General features: G+C 38.6%; 1 protein-coding gene across 2 annotated transcripts in view; it reads right to left on the reverse strand.

The window, feature by feature from the left end:
• Nucleotides 1-18,791, reverse strand: part of LOC143856178 (Mitochondrial transcription termination factor family protein) — a 48,772-nt gene extending 29,981 nt beyond the window's left edge. Inside the window, exons 1-3 of one of the 2 annotated variants that reach the window (XM_077366291.1) lie at nt 18,179-18,791; nt 15,973-16,110; nt 15,192-15,437 (exon numbers count right to left, since the gene is read on the reverse strand). In XM_077366291.1, the coding sequence (XP_077222406.1) occupies nt 15,192-15,437; nt 15,973-16,110; nt 18,179-18,742 (948 nt within the window). In that variant the 5' untranslated portion in view covers nt 18,743-18,791. The remainder of the gene's footprint in view (nt 1-15,191; nt 15,438-15,972; nt 16,111-18,178) is intronic. The other variant, XM_077366292.1, reaches the window with a different exon arrangement.
• Between the last annotated feature and the right edge of the window lie 1,614 nt (nt 18,792-20,405).

Consider the following 20,405-nt stretch of genomic DNA (forward strand, 5'->3'; position numbering starts at 1 on the left):
AGATCCATCTAAGTAAGTACCCTTATTACTTTCCTTGTCTTATAGTGTTTCCTTGGTCCCAAAACGGACCAGATTTGTACCATGTTGACATGTGTTTCCTTGGTCCCAACACAGACCAGATTTGTGTACGGTTAATAGGTGTTTTTACGTATCAAAACTAGACAGATTTAAGATCAGTTATACGCATTTTTATTATATATTAAAATTGGACAGATTTAAAGACCGTTATATGTGTGTTTCTATGTATCAAAACTGGAAAGATTTAGAGTCAGATATATGCATGTTTTCGTGTGTTAAAACTGGGGACAGGTTCTACGTCATTCATATGCGTATTTTATATTCTAAAAACGGGACAGCATTGTTCTATGTTTGTGTGCAAGTTTTATGCCCTCAAAACAGGGCAGCAGTCATGTGTTTTTGTGTGCGTGTTTTATGCCCTCAAACAGGGCAGCAATGATGTTTTTCTGTGTGTGAGTTCTATGCCCTCAAAACAAGGCAGCAGTCATGTGTTTTTGTGTGCCTGTTTTATGCCCTCAAACAGGGCAGCAATGATGTTTTTCTGTGTGTGAGTTTTATGCTCTCAAACAGGGCAGCAGTCGTGTTTCTGTGTGTGAGTTCATGCCCTCAAACAGGGCAGTAGTAGGCTTTTCTGTGCATAAGTTTTACGCCCCAGAACAGGGCAGCAATAGTGTCCTTCACGTGTCTTCTTGCTGGCCGCCCAAAAAAAAAAAAAAAAACAGGGCAGCAAGAGTCTTCTCCGGGTATAAATCCTTCATGTCCAAAGATAAGACAGCAATGGTATGTCTATGTGCATGGGTTTCACCTAAGATAGGGCCTCAACGTAGTACCTGTACGTATTTTTGAAAACTTAAACATAAGGAAAAAAATTGACACTGTTATGTTCTATCACTTGACTCCAGGACTATCACACTCCACTACCTATCAGAAACCGTCCATTCTTCCCCATTCGTAAGTTAAGCCAGGTGACAGCTAGACCTTGTGTTGTAATGGTTTCAATATAACTTGTTTCATGCAAAGTAATCTTACGTATACTATTTTCTTTGTGATAACTGCATAGCTCATTATACGTATTTACTTGAAATGAAATAAATAATAAACTATTTCTAACCTTTATGTGAAAGGATGCAGGAAAAGAAGGCAAAGGTAACGTACCTTAAAATCCCTAATTGCATATCCTACATGGGGGAGAGTGAAGGGCCAATTAAGGGTGTGGTGATATCATCCTGGGACCTAAGGTCCAAAGGCCAACGCGAGAAGCATGTACAGCCTTTCGTTGGCAAACCATCCAAAGGGATAGTATCCCCAAAACGGTTCGGCATTAAATGCGAGACCGAAATCCTAGTCCATAATGCCACTACCATTGGACAGGGGTAGTATGTAGTCGTGCGGCAAGGACACCGGCAAAAAGGAGACAGTCAGAAAAGAATTGACAGAAAAGTAAACTGGGGAAAAACAGGATGTACCTGGGGAAAGGGCTGTCTCATTTTACATATTCGATGCACACATAACATATCATTCATTATTGTCATTCATTTCTGTTTATACTGATATAGGTGGCGTAGTTTTATTCTCGAGTTATATATTATTGCTTCTAGATGATTGCTAAGGATCTAAATTATTATTGCATGCCCTTTTATATTGTTCATTTTACTCCGCTCGGTCTCTGGAGGACCCTGCTGTAACGTTGTTTCCTTTTTTCTTTTTCTTTTTTATATAATCAACAACCACAACAAAAATCTTATTCCAAGTTAAATAAATCTACTATAACAAGAGGTCCTTTCAATACTCATACTCCAAATGAAAAATAAAGTTTTAATCACTAAAGTTCAAACTAAAGAAAGTCCCGACAAAATAAAAATAGAAAATGACGCAAGACGTCATAGCGCAATAATCCATTAAGCGAACTCTCCGATCACACGATCCCTTATCCCATGGTTTCTTCGTTTGCAAACGCTCTGCCATCTAACGCCTCAATCCCTGTGGTGGAGGAAACAGTGTTAGAGCAGGGTCCTCCAGAGACCGAGCGGAGTAAAAGGAACAATATAAAAAGGCATGCAATAATAATTCAGATCCTTAGCAATCATCTAGAAGCAATAATAAATGACTGGAGAATAAAACTACGCCATCTATATCAGTATAAACAGAAATGAATGACAATAATGAATGATATGTTATGTGTGCATCGAATATGTAAAATGAGACGGCACTTTCCCCAGGTACATCCGGCTTTTCCCCAGTTTACTTTTCTTTCAGTTCTTTTCTGACTTTCTGCTTTTTGCCGGTGTCCTTGCCGCACGACTACCCACTACCCCTGTCCAAAGGTAGTGGCATTATGGACTCGGATTTCGGTCTCGCATTTAATGCCGAGCCGTTTCGGGGATACTATCCCTTTGGATGGTTTGCCAACGAAAGGCTGTACACGCTTCTCGCGTTGGCCTTTTGACCTTAGGTCCCTAGATGTTACCACCACACCCTTAATTTCCCCTTCACTCTCCCCCATGTAGGATATGCAATTAGGGATTTTAAGGTACATTACCTTTGCCTTCTTTTCCTGCATCCTTTCACATAAAGGTTAGAAACAGTTTATTATTTATTTCATTTCAAGTAAACAAGTATAATGAGCTATGCAGTTATCACAAAGAAAATAGTATACGTAAGATTACTTTGCATGAAACAAGTTATATTGAAACCATTACAACACAAGATCTAGCTGTCACCTGCCTTAACTTACGAATGGGGAAGAATGGACGTTTTCTGATAGGTAGTGGAGTGTGATAGTCCTGGAGTCAAGTGATAGAACATAACAGTGTCAATTTTTTTCCTTATGTTTAAGTTTTCAAAAATACGTACAGGTACTACGTGGAGGCCCTATCTTAGGTGAAACCCATGCACATAGACATACCATTGCTGTCTTATCTTTGGACAAGAAGAGAATATATCCGGAGAAGACTCTTGCTGCCATGTTTTTTTTTTTTGGGCGGCCAGTAAGAAGACACATGAAGGACACTATTGCTGCCCTATTCTGGGGCGTAAAACTTATGCACAGAAAAGCCTACTACTGCCCTGTTTGAGGGCATAAAATTCACACCCAGAAAAACATCATTGCTGCCCTGTTTGAGGGCATAAAACACGCATACAAAAACACATGACTGCTGCCCTATTTTGAGGGCATAGAACTCACACACAGAAAAACATCATTGCTGCCCTGTTTGAGGGCATAAAACACGCACACAAAAATAGAACGCTGCTGTCCCGTTTTTAGAATATAAAATACGCATATGAATGACGTAGAACCTGTCCAGTTTTAACACACGAAAACATGCATATATTTGTCTCTAAATCTTTCCAGTTTTGATACATAGAAACACACATATAACGGTCTTTAAATCTGTCCAATTTTAATATATAGTAAAAATGCATATAAATGATCTTAAATATGTCTAATTTTGATACGTAAAAACACCTATCAACCGTACACAAATCTGGTCCGTTTTGGGACCAAGGAAACACATGTCAACAGGGTACAAATATGGACCGTTTTGGGACTTATAGAACATACATTAACAGGGTATAAATCTGGTCCTTTTTTCGAACCGACAACAACACACAAAATAACGCTTAATTTGGCCCATTTTGGGACCAAGAAGAACACACAAAAGCAGTGTTAAATCTGGTCCGTTTTGGGACCAAGAAAACACTATAAGACAAGGAAAGTAATAAGGGTACTTACTTGGATGGATATAGGGTATAAGGAGAATCAAGTGTAAAGCTCTTCTTCTTCTTCTTCTTCTTTCTTTTCTTCCTACGGTTATTGTGTGTAAGGAGACTAAGGCAAGCACAAATATAGGCAATATATAAAGGAAGCAAGAGTGGGGTGTGGGTTTCTTTTTCTTTTCTTTTTTTTGCATGATATGAGGAATCACCTATATTCCTTCCTTTTTGTTTAGCAATAAAGGTAAGTTGCCAAATCTTATAACTACAAGATCTTTTCCATAAAGTAATTCGCTACTAATTAGGGAATTTGAATTTTAAGTGAATCAATCTATCCCACCAAAAGAGTTTAGCAATAAAGGTAAATTGCCTAATCTTATAACTACAAGAGCTTTTCTATAAAGTAATTTGCTACTAATTAGGGAATTTGAATTTTAAGTGAATCAATCTATCCCACCAAAAGAGTTTAGCAATAAAGGTAAGTTGCCAAATCTTATAACTACAAGATCTTTTCCATAAAGTAATTTGCTACTAATTAGGGAATTTGAATTTTAAGTGATTCAATCTATCCCACCAAAAGAGTTTAGCAATAAAGGTAAGTTGCCAAATCTTATAACTACAAGATCTTTTCCATAAAGTAATTTGCTACTAATTAGGGGATTTGAATTTTAAGTGAATCAATCTATCCCACCAAAAGAGTTTAGCAATAAAGGTAAATTGCCAAATCTTATAACGACAAGATCTTTTCCATAAAGTAATTTGCTACTAATTAGGGGATTTGAATTTTAAGTGAATCAATCTATCCCACCAAAAGAGGTGTGCAAGATCTCCCTCAAAAGTGGAGATCAAATCTCCAACCTATCTTATTTATCTCCTCCTTTCTTTATATTTTACTGGATTTTCATTTAATGAAGGTAGGTTTCCCCTAATATGACTTACTTTCTTATTTAATATGTTTCAAATGATTTCTTATTCCGCGGAAAACTTAATCCCCAAGCTACCAAAACAAATATAGAATAGATTAACAAGTGCCATTGATCTCTGGACCGATTGATCTAATTAGATCAATGATGAATAAGAGATCCTATTTCGGGATCAAGGGTTGGTCTAAAGTGGATCGATGGTCTCGATCCTCGATATACGATCTAACGGTCTAAAATTCAAAATTTAAGGAATTGAGAGAAAGTGTCAAAAAGTGGTCGTTACATTCTACCCCCCTTATTTGAATTTCGTCCCCGAAATTCCGCTCTTTCTCATCCCAAGTAACGCAGTGAACTATCAGTTAAGATGGAATTAAAATTAACTACCTACCTTTCAGTTACTGCCACTGTCGTAATCGTCATCCTCGTATACGTCCAGTACATTACCGAAGACTGACAATCTGCGACATTTGCTGGTGACCTCATCTTCGGAATATGGGGGCGTCTTATCGTCGATTGAGTAAGATGATATGTTGATGATTTCTTGTTCGATAAGAACAGGTTCCTCCTCAGGATCTTCTTCTGGATCCTCCTCTTCAGGTTCCCCTCCTGCTGGTTCCTCTTCTTGTGGCTCTTCCTCTTCAGGTTCTTCTGGTTCTTCCTCGGAGTCAGAGGAAATTTCAATCGGTTCCATTTCATTAGCTGCAATCATTTCTCTCCTTGCAATTTCTTCTAACTCATGATCCCTCTGCCTATCCCATAGCCTCGGCTTCAACATACATTTTCTGGTAGTCAGCTTTGTACGTGCCATCCTCAGTGTCATCGTTGACTAGGGCGAAGAAACGCCTCTCAGTTCCCGGCGGTGCGTTCTTATCTTGGGCCAGAGGACGATACTGATTTCCTCTTCCTTGGTGTTGCTGCGCTGGTTGTTGTTTGGCGGAGGTGGGCGGTTCTGAATATAAGTCATTACCTTAAGGCAGTCCCTCCTCCTGTGATTAGGGTCTCCGCAGTTAAAACATACTACCATGGTCCTCCAGCATTGCCCAGCGTGGATCTTTCCACAGTGGGGGCACAAGGTCTTTGATGGTGGACCACCATCCGTTCTCGGCTTTTTGAGTGGAGGTTGTTGACTTCTGCTAGCAATCGACTGAGATCTAGCTACTTGCATAGCTTTTTCGCAGTCTTCTGCCACCTCTGCCTTCTCACATGCCTCAGCCAACGTCCGTGATCCAAGATTAATAATACTCGCCCTGATAGAAGGGCGAAGGCCGTTAATAAATTTTCGGACTCTATCAGATTCAGGTAGCCGAGTGTAAAGCGTGAAAGTTCTCTAAATTTGGCTCGATACTAAGCCACGGACAAGACTCCCTATTTTAGATCAGCGAATTGTCCCGCCAAATGATCCTTGATGCGCGTAGAAAAGAATTGCTCGTTGAAACGGGATTTGAACTGTCCCCAAGTCCCAGACATGATCGCGGGATAGTTCTGGACTACATTCCTCCACCATACACATGCCTCTCCCTTCAGCAGGAAGGAGGCAAGACGTATCATTTGCACGTCGGTGCACTCTATTACAGTAAAGATCCCTTCTATTTCTGTAAGCCAATGGTCTGCAGTTAAGGGGTCGCCTGTTCCATTGAACTCGGATGGTTGGTAATCTCGGAACTGACGGTGGACCTATGAGGCATTGTCACGGGGTCTCAGCTCCTGACGAGTCCCAAGGCTGGCTGCAATAGCCTGAAGAGCAGCTTGATTAACCTCTTGATATGTCCTGAGGATTTCAGCCAGTAATTGCAGACCGTCTGGATTATGAGCCGGAGTTGGGCTCTGAGTATTGTTGTTAGGTGCAGGAGTTTGATTAGCATTGCCAGTTCTCTTCCTCCTTTGATACATCTATAAATATAAAAATAACTTGGAATGAGGAGAAAACTATGGGTTAGAATGAAATCTCTTTATTTCTCAACTAAAATTTCGAGGTACCATGAATTCTCTAATCATGTGCTTACTTACTAAAGTTTCTAGACAAGTTCTCCTATCTCGTTCGAATTCTCGGTTAACCTTAAAGGTGTGACATATCATCTGTCACCTATTAGCTAACTAACCCAAATTAACGACTCAACCCACAAACACCAGGTTCTCCGTAAACCCGGGCTCTGATACCACAACTGTAACGACCCGATTCCGTCAAGTCGCTACGAGCAAAAGAACAACGCAAAAATCATGGAATTTTTTTTTTATATATATATAATCAACAACCACGACAAAAATCTTATTCCAAGTTAAATAAGTCTACCATAACAAGAGGTCCTTTCAATACTCATACTCCAAATGAAAAGTAAAGATGGAGGCGTTAGATGGCGGAACGTTGTTTCCTCCACCACAGGGGTTGAGGCGTTAGATGGCGGAACGTTTGCAAACGAAGAAACCATGGGATAAGGGATCGTGTGATCGGAGAGTTCGCTTCATGGATTATTGCGCTATGACGTCTTGCGTCATTTTCTATTTCTATTTTGTCGGGACTTTCTTTAGTTTGAACTTTAGTGATTAAAACTTTACCTTTCATTTGGAGTATGAGTATTGAAAGGACATCTTGTTATGGTAGACTTATTTAATTTGGAATAAGATTTTTGTCGTGGTTGTTGATTATATAAAAAAAAAGAAAAATTTTCCATGATTTTTGCGTTGTTCTTTTGCTCGTAGCGACTTGACGGAATCGGGTCGTTACAGTTGTGGTATCAGAGCCCGGGTTTACGGAGAACCTGGTGCTTGTGGGTTGAGTCGTTAATTTGGGTTAGATAGCTAATAGGTGACAGATGATGTCACACCTTTAAGGTTAACCGAGAATTCGAACGAGATAGGAGAACTACTCTAAAAACTTTAGTAAGTAAGCACATGATTAGAGACTTCATGGTACCTCGAAATTTTAGTTGAGAAATAAAGAGATTTCATTCTAACCCATAGTTTTCTCCTCATTCCAAGTTATTTTGTTATTTATAGATGTATCCAAGGAGGAAGAGAACTGGCAATGCTAATCAAGCTCCTGCACCTAACAACAATACTCAGAGCCCGACTCCGGCTCATAATCCAGACGGTCTGCAATTACTGGCTGAAATCCTCAGGGCAAATTAAGAGGCTAATCAAGCTGCTCTTCAGGCTATTGCAGCCAGCCTTGGGACTCGTCAGGAGCCGAGACCCCGTGACAATGCCTCACAGGTGCACCGTCAGTTCCGAGATTACCAACCATCCGAGTTCAATGGGACAGGCGACCCCTTAACTGCAGACCATTGGCTTACAGAAATAGAAGGGATCATTACTGTAATAGAGTGCACCGACGTGCAAAGGATACGTCTTGCCTCCTTCCTGCTGAAGGGAGAGGCGGGTGTATGGTGGAGGAATGTAGTCCAGAACTATCCCACGATCATGTCTGGGACTTGGGGACAGTTCAAATCCCGTTTCAACGAGCAATTCTTTTCTACGCGCATCAAGGATCATTTGGCGGGACAATTCGCTGATCTAAAACAGGGAGTCTTGTCCGTGGCTTAGTATGGAGCCAAATTTAGAGAACTTTCACGCTTTGCACCCGGCTACCTGAATCTGATAGAGTCCGAAAATTTATTAACGGCCTTCGCCCTTCCATCAGGGCGAGTATTATTAATCTTGGATCACGGACGTTGGCCGAGGCATGCGAGAAGGCAGAGGTGGCAGAAGACTGCGAAAAATCTATGCAAGTAGCTAGATCTCAGTCGATTGCTAGCAGAAGTCAACAACCGAAGTCAACAACCTCCACCAAAAAAGCCGAGAACAGATGGTGGTCCACCAACAAAGACCTTGTACCCCCACTGTGGAAAGATCCACGCTGGGCAATGCTAGAGGACCATGGCAGTATGTTTTAACTGCGGAGACCCTAATCACAGGAGGAGGGACTGCCCTAAGGCAACGACTTATATTCAAAACCGCCCACCTCCGCCACAACAACAACCAGCGCAGCAACACCAAGGAAGAGGAAATCAGTACCGTCCTCTGGCCCAAGATTAGAACGCACCGCCAGGAACTGAGAGGCGTTTCTTCGCCCTAGTCAACGATGACACTGAGGTACAGGATGGAGCGACTAAAGGTCAAAAATTTACTTATATGTTTTCTTAAAATTATTATCCCTGTTACAATCTAAAACTATATTTAGTTAGAATTTCCGTTAAAAGCCTGGATTATGGGAAAAAGGGATCATTAAGGTAGAATGTCTACCTAAATTAGAAAGTTAGTAACGTTTACAAGGCAGTGCATCATACGTCAGAATTTTGGATCAGTAAGAGCGTATGATCTATGGAGCTAAGGAACTTAGAGGTAAAATTTTGATCAATATCGGAAGGAAGGGTTAAAACTTTTACGCCTAAGATCACCTGAAAAGGAAGATTTTGAGGATAACTCGAGGGAGTCAAAAGTTTAGATGGATTTCACAAGGAATCGATTTTAATCATAATTAGGACTCGCAAAGTAAAAATGGATGATTGTAAATCTGTCATGCATTAGGATGATAATTAACAAAGTACCTAGAAGTATCATCGTACTATAAAGAAAACTTTGACGATTTATTTTTACGTGATATGCTACAAAGAAAACTTGATGATTGCTTTCTACGTGTCTATAAGATTTTTGATGATGATTTATGAGTATGTTATGAAATTTGAAGATGATGAGAACATAATACATCGAGATTTTATAAACAAAGATATTTTGAATTATGAAGATTTTTCCTTACGAATGGTGATATTTTAGAGATGGTATATTGCGACCTCTGACAACCTTGTCATAAAATTTTGAAATTTCAGGATGGCACGTACAAAGCTGACTACCAGAAAATGTATGTTGAAGCCAAGACTATGGGATACGCAGAGGGATCATGAGTTAGAAGATATTGCAAGGAGAGAAATGATTGCAGCTAATGAAATGGAACCTATTGAAATTTCCTTTGACTCCGAGGAAGAACCAGAAGAACAAGAACCTGAAGAGGAAGAGCCACAAGAATAGGAACCAGCAGGAGGGGAACCTGAAGAGGAGGATCCAGAAGAAGATCCTGAGGAGGAACCTGTTCCTATCGAAAACAAGAAATCATCAACATGTCATCTTACTCAATCGGCGATCAGACGCCCCCATATTCAGAAGATGGGGTCACCAGCAAACGTCGCAGATTGTCAGTCTTCGGTAATGTACTGGACGTATACGAGGATGATGATTACGACAGTAGCAGTAACTGAAAGGTAGGTAGTTAATTTTAATTCCATCTTAACTGATAGTTCACTGCGTTACTTGGGATGGGAAAGAGCGGAATTTCGAGGACGAAATTCAATTAAGGGGGGTAGAATGTAACAACCACTTTTTGACACTTTCTCTCAATTCCTTAAATTTTGAATTTTAGACCGTTAGATCATATATTGAGGATCGAGATCATCGATCCACTTTAGACCAACTCTTGATCCCGAAATAGGATCTCTTATTCATCCTTGATCTACTTAGATCAATCGGTCCAGAGATCAATGGCTCTTGTTAATCTATTCTATATTTGTTTCGGTAGCTTGGGGATTAAGTTTTCCGCGGAATAAGAAATCATTTGAAACATATTAAATAAGAAAGTAAGTCATATTAGGGGAAACCTACCTTCATTAAATGAAAGTCCAGTAAAATATAAAGAAAGGAGGAGATAAATAAGATAGGTTGGAGATTTGATCTCCACTTTTGAGGGAGATCTTGCACACCTCTTTTGGTAGGATAGATTGATTCACTTAAAATTCAAATTCCCTAATTAGTAGCAAATTACTTTGTGGAAAAGATCTTGTAGTTATAAGATTTGGCAACTTACCTTTATTGCTAAACTCTTTTGGTGGGATAGATTGATTCACTTAAAATTCAAATCCCCTAATTAGTAGCAAATTACTTTATAGAAAAGATCTTATAGTTATAAGATTAGGCAATTTACCTTTATTGCTAAACTCTTTTGGTGGGATAGATTGATTCACTTAAATTCAAATTCCCTAATTAATAGCAAATTACTTTATAGAAAAGATCTTGTAATTATAAGATTAGGCAATTTACCTTTATTGCTAAACTCTTTTGGTGGGATAGATTGATTCACTTAAAATTCAAATTCCCTAATTAGTAGCAAATTACTTTATGGAAAAGATCTTGTAGTTATAAGATTTGGCAACTTACCTTTATTGCTAAACAAAAAGGAAGGAATATAGGTGATTCCCCATATCATGCAAAAAAAAAAAAAAAAAGAAACCCACACCCCACTCTTGCTTCCTTTATATATTGCCTATATTTGTCCCTGCCTTAGTCTCCTTGCACACAATAACAGTAGGAAGAAAAGAAAAAGGAAGAAGAAGAAGAAGAAGAAGAGCTTTACACTTGATTCTCCTTATACCCTAGATCCATCCAAGTAAGTACCCTTATTACTTTCCTTGTCTTATAGTGTTTCCTTGGTCCCAAAACGGACCAGATTTGTACCCTGTTGACATGTGTTTCCTTGGTCCCAACACGGACCAGATTTGTGTACGGTTAATAGGTGTTTTTACGTATCAAAACTAGACAGATTTAAGATCAGTTATATGCATTTTTATTATATATTAAAATTTGACAGATTTAAAGACCGTTATATGTGTGTTTTTATGTATCAAAACTGGAAAGATTTAGAGTCAGATATATGCATGTTTTCGTGTGTTAAAACTGGACAGGTTCTACGTCATTCATATGCGTATTTTATATTCTAAAAATGGGACAGCATTGTTCTATGTTTGTGTGCAAGTTTTATGCCCTCAAAACAGGGCAGCAGTCATGTGTTTTTGTGTGTGTGTTTTATGCCCTCAAACAGGGCAGCAATGATGTTTTTCTGTGTGTGAGTTCTATGCCTTCAAAACAGGGCAACAGTCATGTGTTTCTGTGTGCGTGTTTTATGCCCTCAAACAGGGCAGCAATGATGTTTTTCTGTGTGTGAGTTCTATGCCCTCAAAACAGGGCAGCAGTCATGTGTTTTTGTGTGCGTGTTTTATGCCCTCAAACAGGGCAGCAATGATGTTTTTCTGTGTGTGAGTTTTATGCTCTCAAACAGGGCAGCAGTCGTGTTTCTGTGTGTGAGTTCATGCGCTCAAACAGGGCAGTGGTAGGCTTTTCTGTGCATAAGTTTTACGCCCCAGAACAGGGCAGCAATAGTGTCCTTCATGTGTCTTCTTGCTGGCGGCCCAAAAAAAAAAAAAAAACAGGGCAGCAAGAGTCTTCTCCGGGCATATATCCTTCATGTCCAAAGATAAGACAGCAATGGTATGTCTATGTGCATGGGTTTCACCTAAGATAGGGCCTCAACGTAGTACCTGTACGTATTTTTGAAAACTTAAACATAAGGCAAAAAATTGACACTGTTATGTTCTATCACTTGACTCCAGGACTATCACACTCCACTACCTATCAGAAACCGTCCATTCTTCCTCATTCGTAAGTTAAGGCAGGTGACAACTAGACCTTGTGTTGTAATGGTTTCAATATAACTTGTTTCATGCAAAGTAATCTTACGTATACTATTTTCTTTGTGATAATTGCATAGCTCATTATACTTGTTTACTTGAAATGAAATAAATAATAAACTGTTTCTAACCTTTATGTGAAAAGATGCAGGAAAAGAAGGCAAAGGTAACGTACCTTAAAATCCCTAATTGCATATCCTACATGGGGGAGAGTGAAGGGAAAATTAAGGGTGTGGTGGTAATGTGGTATCATCCTGGGACCTAAGGTCCAAAGGCCAACGCGAGAAGCATGTACAGCCTTTCGTTGGCAAACCATCCAAAGGGATAGTATCCCCGAAACGGCTCGGCATTAAATGCGAGACCGAAATCCGAGTCCATAACGTCACTACCATTGGACAGGGGTAGTGGGTAGTCGTGCGGGAAGGACACCGGCAAAAAAGAGACAGTCAGAAAAGAACTGACAGAAAAGTAATCTGGGGAAAAGCCGAATGTACCTGGGGAAAGTGCTGTCTCATTTTACATATTCGATGCACACATAACATATCATTCATTATTGTCATTCATTTCTGTTTATATTGATATAGATGGCGTAGTTTTATTCTCCAGTTATTTATTATTGCTTCTAGTGATTGCTAAGGATCTGAATTATTATTGCATGCCCTTTTATATTGCTCCTTTTACTCCGCTCGGTCTCTGGAAGACCCTGCTCTAACGTTGTTTCCTCCACCACAGGGGTTGAGGCATTAGATGGCGGAACGTTTGCAAACGAAGAAACCATGGGATAAGGGATCGTGTGATCGGAGAGTTCGCTTCATGGATTATTGCGCTATGACGTCTTGCGTCATTTTCTATTTTTATTTTGTCGGGACTTTCTTTAGTTTGAACTTTAGTGATTAAAACTTTACCTTTCATTTGGAGTATGAGTATTGAAAGGACCTCTTGTTATGGTAGACTTATTTAATTTGGAAAAAGATTTTTGTAGCGGTTGTTGATTATATAAAAAAAAGAAAAAAATTTCATGATTTTTGCGTTGTTCTTTTGCTCGTAGCGACTTGACGGAATCGGGTCGTTACAATCTATTTCCTGCAAATTACCTCTCTTCTTAATGATATATGATTGAATAAGTTTTCTTAAGAATTGGCATGTGACAAACATGGATAAGTAAAATATCTACAAAATCACAAAGTTCTACATAATCTACTCAACATGATTCACCAACCCACACCCTTGCAACCCATACTATCACGATCAAAGAATCATCATCCACCACATACACCTTAGAAAATGATCAAAAGAAGTCCAAACCTTTGACTCAATGCTAATATCCCTGCTTTACTTGAAGCTTTGATTCCAAACAGACTGAAATAAAACAACCGCACATTCCCCCAATGATTACTTACAATTCCACCAACACTCCTACATTCTCCATCCACTTGATTGAGAGTATAGCTTTTGTCATCAAAGAACACTCGGTTCTCGCCACGAGAAAAGATTGTTGTTCAATTTAGCAGGGTTTTAAATTTTGGCCAAAATTTCGTATTTCGATCTGAGCCGACACCGAAAGTACAGTCGATGTCAGCTTCGATTTCGGCTGAAATTTTGGTATTTCGGCCAAATTTAATTTTTTTAAACAAAATTTCTACATTTTCCCAGAAATTTTGGCTGGAAATTTCAAATTTCCAGACAGAAATTTCGGTAAAAATTTCGAAAAAAGCCGAAATTTATTTCTTTTTCTACCTAATTTTGGCCGAAACAGAAAAATTTCGGTTTCTGTAGTGGCCAAAACCGACACCAAAGCTTAAATTTCAATCCTTGCAATTTAGGCCTTACTAAACTAAGTGAGGGGTAGCATCTCCCATCACCCAACTCACTTCTCACAGGATTCCCCAAGGAAGATCCATGCAATTTCAACTTAGGAATGCTTACATAATAAAGTACGCAACTTCAAAAGAGCAACATGGGGTGCGTCTTTTGGGAATGCACTGTCAATAATGAGTCAAATGACCCACTATTACAAATTCTATCAAGTCCTGCTCTACATCAAAATGAGATGACTCTAGGAGGGCCTACGAAAGACCACAAGCCTAAGAGTGTGTATAAACCGACTCTCCAACATGTAGGACCAATAGAAAAATTTAGCTGTTAATACCCCATTTGAGCAGCATTTGCATAGTCTAATGACCTAACCAAACTAATGACTGTGGATCCTCCAGAAAGTGATACTATAACTAATAAGCATACTAAAATAAAAATCATGTGTATTAGTGGTATACTACATCAGCATGCGTTATATATTTATACTTAAATGAATTGCATGTGAAATGTGTGCGTGTGTGTTTGTGTGAATTACATGTGAAATGTGGTATGCACTGATTTATCAGACATAGTGCATGGCACTAGGTGTGTGATGTTTTCAAACTATTATGGATGGTTGTCTGGCATATGTAATAGTTTCTAAGTGTGTATTTGTGCTTATTCTTACATTTCTTGAAGTTCCATCTTAAAACTCCATCATTTACATATGTTTCCATGCATTTTCATGATTTTACAGGATTTCCACCAAAATTTCCAACTGAAACCGAAACGTTTCTGTTTTCGTGGCGACCGAAATCGGAACAAAAACAGAAATTTAAAACCTTAGAGAAAACAATAAGCAAATTTCCCTTCAATGTGGGAAACAATCATCTCTCTTGCTTATATGCCTTAGCCATTACATGATTTAGGAGTCAAAGAAGCTACATCTCAACATACCCCTAACGCGTGAAAACTTTTCCAGATAACAACTCCATAAATTTAGATGTACAAGATTTGTCGCGACAATAAAAGAGCATTTTGCCATACAATAAAGTACTTCAATTTCTAACAACCACGGGCACAGATGCTTTAAAACCAAAAAGAATAACTTTAGATGAAGTCACATAATGGAACATAAAAGAGTTTAAGGTACACGTGCATGACAATATTGGTGAGACAGTGCAAAGATGGGTGAACAAACAATAAAAGCATAATAAAGCAATATTATTACTACCTTTCCAAGAGCCTTCAACCTTGGCTTTATATCTTTCTCAACATCATAAAAAACAATGGGAGGAAATGATAAGATTATAATTCTAATGCGTCCTTTGGGAACTCCAACACTTTCAAGATATTCCGCCAAAGGTTTGAAATGGGATTCAACGGACCGTAAAAGAAGACGTGGAAATGATTCAATAAGGTAAGGAAAACTGGCATCTTTGGAATCCAACATGTTCAAACCTCCACGCCTTGCTTCCAACTGCAACAGGAAGATGCCGTCCGAGCTAAAAAAGATTAATAAACTAAAAAATGCATTTCAAATGACAAGGAAAAACAAAGAAGAAATTTTCAGTTCAATGAGTGCAGATATGTATCGAGTGTCAGAATCCGACATGGGTATCGAGTGTCGGAATCCACAAACCTCAAAAATAGTAATTCGTGGATTCGCCAAAATATTTTAATCAATTATCAAATTTATTTTTTACACAATAATATGGTTATAACAAGTAATATATTGGATGTTTTAATAGGATAAGTAGATATAATATTTTATTTCCATTTAAAAAACTTCATATTAGGATGAGTAAAACTCAAAACATATGGTAATTGTAAAGTTGTGATAGTACTCAGAAACAACAGATAAAAGAGATCTAGAAGTGTCTCAGAGAATCTTGAAGTATTGGAATCCGAGACGTGTCCAAAGCGGAATCTTCGCCCATTTAGAAGAATCCATGTAACAGTGAAAATAACACATTTAACTGCCTAAGGACAAATACAAGAAAGAAAAACTACACCTTTTCAAAAAATGATAATGTTTGTTGGATATCGTCATCAGCAAAAATGGATAGGTGCATCATCATGCGACGTGCATTCTTGCCAACAAACCCCTCCTGATCACTGCCAGAAAAGAACATTTCCTTCACATATTTAACCTATAGATGAAATGCACACATAAGTAAACTATAGGTAAATGGGCCAACTGAATGCAAAGGAGTTAGATTTTTCAAAATATAGCATGTTCTCCCTATGAGCTAGAACATATCTCCAAGGGCTTACACCACTAGCCTACATTTCAAGCGGTAGCCCTATCATTACTTCCACAGAAAGAAGTTTGGAATCGGCTACATACACCAACTACACCCTTCAAACAATCTTCAGGTAGTAACATACCATCACCATTTCAGATTGGTCATCAACCAAAAAGTATTAAATGGGGAAACAGAAAATAGAAACAAATACCATAACTTAAAAATCATACTAGTACAGTTCACTATCAATACAAATGATAATTGGACTCACTAACAGGAAATAATAAAAATAGTAACAATTGGACTAATCACCCAACTAAATAATTATTAAGATACAAAGGATCCAAGATGTGCCATGGGCTTTTTTTTAACATAGAGTGCATAAGACTGAAAAGTAAATAAGGAAAGAAGAAATGCAGGATATGAACAAAACACTGGAGATTTGACAGATTTTTCGATGAAATCTCTGATCGTATTGGATCCTCTCTTGTTGTCTTTCGTCATGTCCGTAGATCGGCTAATGATATCGCTGATAGGCTTGCGCGGGAGGGAGTTTCAATGGATGCTCTTGCCCTCTTTGATGAGCGTCCTCCTTGATTTGTTTCTTTATGTTTCTGTCTCTTGTTATGTTCTCTGCCTCTTGGCTTTTCTTTTTCTTGTAATTGACCTTCTCGGTCGGCTCTTTTATTAATATATGCGGCTACCTTTCAAAAAAAAAAAATGATATGAACAAAACACTCAGCTAAAACCCATAACATCCTTGCATTATAAGAGAGTTACAATGATCATACTACAAGTTTTTGTACAGTATCATGTCCTGCACAGTCCTTAGAATGACGCCAACGTCCAGAAGATTGAAATGCTTCGGCCAAAGATCAAAATGAGTGAAGGGCGGGTGATGGGGAATCACTACCCACGATGGAACCATGTAAGAAACTGAAAACCCCTACGGCAGCCAAACTCTCCCATACGAGCAAAAGATTGCAAGAATCCAATGAAATAAATAAAGATACAATACAAATATGATGGTTCCAAATTGTTCATTTCTATTGACTTCCAAGTCTGTCTTCACAACATTGACCTAATAAAAATATCATTATTAACTTTGCAAAGTTCCAAATTGTTCATTTCTATTGACTTTCAACATGCTGCTTCTGAGCATCAGAAGTCAAGAAACACAACAGAAGATTTGATCTAAACAGCACCTTAACGTACCCACTACTTAAGAATTCCAGCAAGAGAATTCCAAGAATTACATCGTTACCACTCAGCCCTATAATTTTATAAGCGCTCATTCATTTCAATATGATACAATGTAATAAAAAGTAAGAAACAGAAAAGCAGAATTTACAAAACAATAGGCATATGCATTTCAAGAAATTACTAATCAACTCAACAACTCAACAAAGCCTTTGTCCCAAACTAGTTGGGGTCGGCATTTCAAGAAATTATTAGAAACCCAAAAAGCCTACATGAAACTAAAACACTCAAACACATTTAATCAGAAAAGAACACAGAAACACTAAAATACATTTAATAAGTGTCAAACAACCAATTGCTACAAAAGCTTAAGTTGTTATTAGAGTTGGTGTTTTTAAATCATTTATTACTTCAACACTCCCTCACGTGTGGCACCTCTTTTTTTGGGTTGGCTGTGCACAAGGCACATGTAGCCCTTCTTTTGGGTTGGCCGTACACTTGGATTTTTAATATCAAGGAGTCGTTGAGTTTTGAGCCCAAGTCAAGAGGAAATAGCTCTGATACCATGTTAAACAACCAATTACTCCAAAAGCTTAAGCTGTTAGAGTTGCTGTTATTTTAATCATTTATACTTCCACTATAAGAAAACAAGAAACTTAAAAAACATAACAGAGAACACTCAGACCAAACCAAAACCAAAATGCAATAAATAAGCAACATCATCAACAACAATAACAACAACAAATAACAGATTATGAAAAAACCTCAATACCTTATCAATGAGGTCAACAAGTTTCTCTGATGAGAGATACCGTGCAACGTGCATCAAAGACGATTGATTAAGACCAACGCTCTCTAAAAACGGGAGAATTCCCTTATCCCCTTTCTCCTTAGCCATATAAAACACCTTCTCCTTAAAAGACAGACTACCAATATCTTCCTTTTCGATTTTCCACGAATCCCATAACGAGCTCTCATCCAATTCACATACACTATCAATCAACATCTTAACATATTTGGGTGAATTCAAAGCCATTTCCAAAGATTCTTCTTCTGATACTCCGGATTCTTTCAGAATCTCCGAAACTGCTTTTCGAGCTTCGATTGATTCGTGATCTGAACTCTGGATGCTTTTTTCAGCTGAAAATCGACGAAGAGTGTTGTGATTTCGATTGGAATGGACAGATAGATTGAAATTTGGGGGAAATGTTTGAAAAAGAGAGAGTTTTGTGGGGAGATGATAACGGGGAATGAAATTTCCGAAGAGAATTCGATAGGTTGAAGAGGAAATGTTCCATTTTTGGCAGATTGGAGTGTGAGAAATCGAAACAGGCATGGTTTTTTTATCATTTGAAGGTGAAATTCATAAACCCTAAAACCCTAAACCCCCCCCCCCCCCCCCCCCCGTAGCCTTAAAACCCTAGTGATCTTTTTGAAATCTTATGCCAAGAATTAGGACTGTCAATGGGGCCGAGCTTGGGCGGGCCTGAGGTGCTCAAGCTCAGCCCATGTCTATACAACGGGCTTCGGGCAGAGTTCGGGCTTGCCCATCACCTCATATTTTCTACACGAGAAAAGACTACAAGGCAAGCACAGAAAAGCCAATTTCATAGAAAGCCATTAAACTTGGGCTTTTGCATTTGAGAAAAGCCACACCGATTGATTTTTTGCCAGATTTTGTCTTATTCATATAATAAATTTGAGGTCAAAATATAGCCTATATGATATGATGATCCAAGCTGTTCATATGGAGTGGGCTGAAGAGGGGCCCAATTTGCATACTTCAACGGTTTGGATCATCATGTTAAGTGGGCTGAAGAGGGGCAAAATAAAGAAAAAAAAAAACCTATTTAATGTAGCCTATAGGATATTAATGTTTAAGTAACCTATTTAATTAATATCTACTGATTTTTAAGGGTATAAAAAATCTTGAAAAATTATATAGTAAATATATTATCGGGCACGGGCCTATAACGGGCTGCACGACCCTTGATCAAGCTCAGCCCAAATTAGAATTCGGGCTTCAACTTTTGACCAAGTTTGGTTTGGCTTGTTCTCATTTTAATTATGGGCGGGCTTCTAGCTTGCCCATCCCATCCCGATTGATAGTCCTACCAAGAATGCTTCAAAAAAGAACAAATGCTAAAGGCATAGCTGCTGAGGCTATTTCTAATAGTTGCTTTTTTGAGCTCCCGTGTAGTATGTGTAAGCGATCCGAACCGTTGAACCAATCAGAAACCAGTAGTTCAGCTCATTGCACTGGACCCCACCTATTATGGATCCTTCAAGCTTTAGTTTAGGCCCTGTTTCGACTTTGGATTGCAAGAAAAGTATTTCTGAGGGAAAATTTGTTTCTTGATTCTACTATTTAGAGGAAAATTATATGATAATGTCTAATTTGAACGAATATTATCATAAAGGGGAGTGATAAATCGACCCCAATATATCTTAAATCGACCCCTTTTAACGGAAAACATTAGGGCGTCTGAGTTGTACACGTGAACGGTGTTTAACGGCAGATGAAAACTTTATTCACACACCCCTAATGTTTTACGTTAAAGGGGGTTGATTTAACTTTTCAATGCTCTTGAGCTACATAATCGGCTAACTTGATGGGAGCATGTTGGGATTTTTGGGAGCGGAATAGGCAATTATTCTTTGGAACCTTCACCGTGGTTCACTTTCGAAGAGCGATACATTTGATTCCTATAATTCTGGGCCCGGCCCTTCACTGTCCTCTTGCTTAACTGGGACCAAATTGACTAGATGATGGTTACCCACGCACGATACTTTCTTCTTTCGAGCTTTTTATCTACTCTTTGTGTCTCTCCCCGACTAATCTTCAACGAATTATTTCAAAGAATTGATAGTTATCTCCGCTCCATATTTTACCATTGAGCTGATTTCCTTCATTCATCTTTGTTGTTTCTGGATCCTCAAATTCTATTGAATCATCTTCACCGTCGAGTATTCCGATGATTGATTTCCTTCTTCCCCTG

Source organism: Tasmannia lanceolata, unplaced genomic scaffold (assembly GCF_043159265.1).
Source record: "Tasmannia lanceolata isolate RefF3 unplaced genomic scaffold, GAP_Taslan_0.1 ptg000023l, whole genome shotgun sequence".
NCBI classification, from domain to species: domain Eukaryota; kingdom Viridiplantae; phylum Streptophyta; class Magnoliopsida; order Canellales; family Winteraceae; genus Tasmannia; species Tasmannia lanceolata.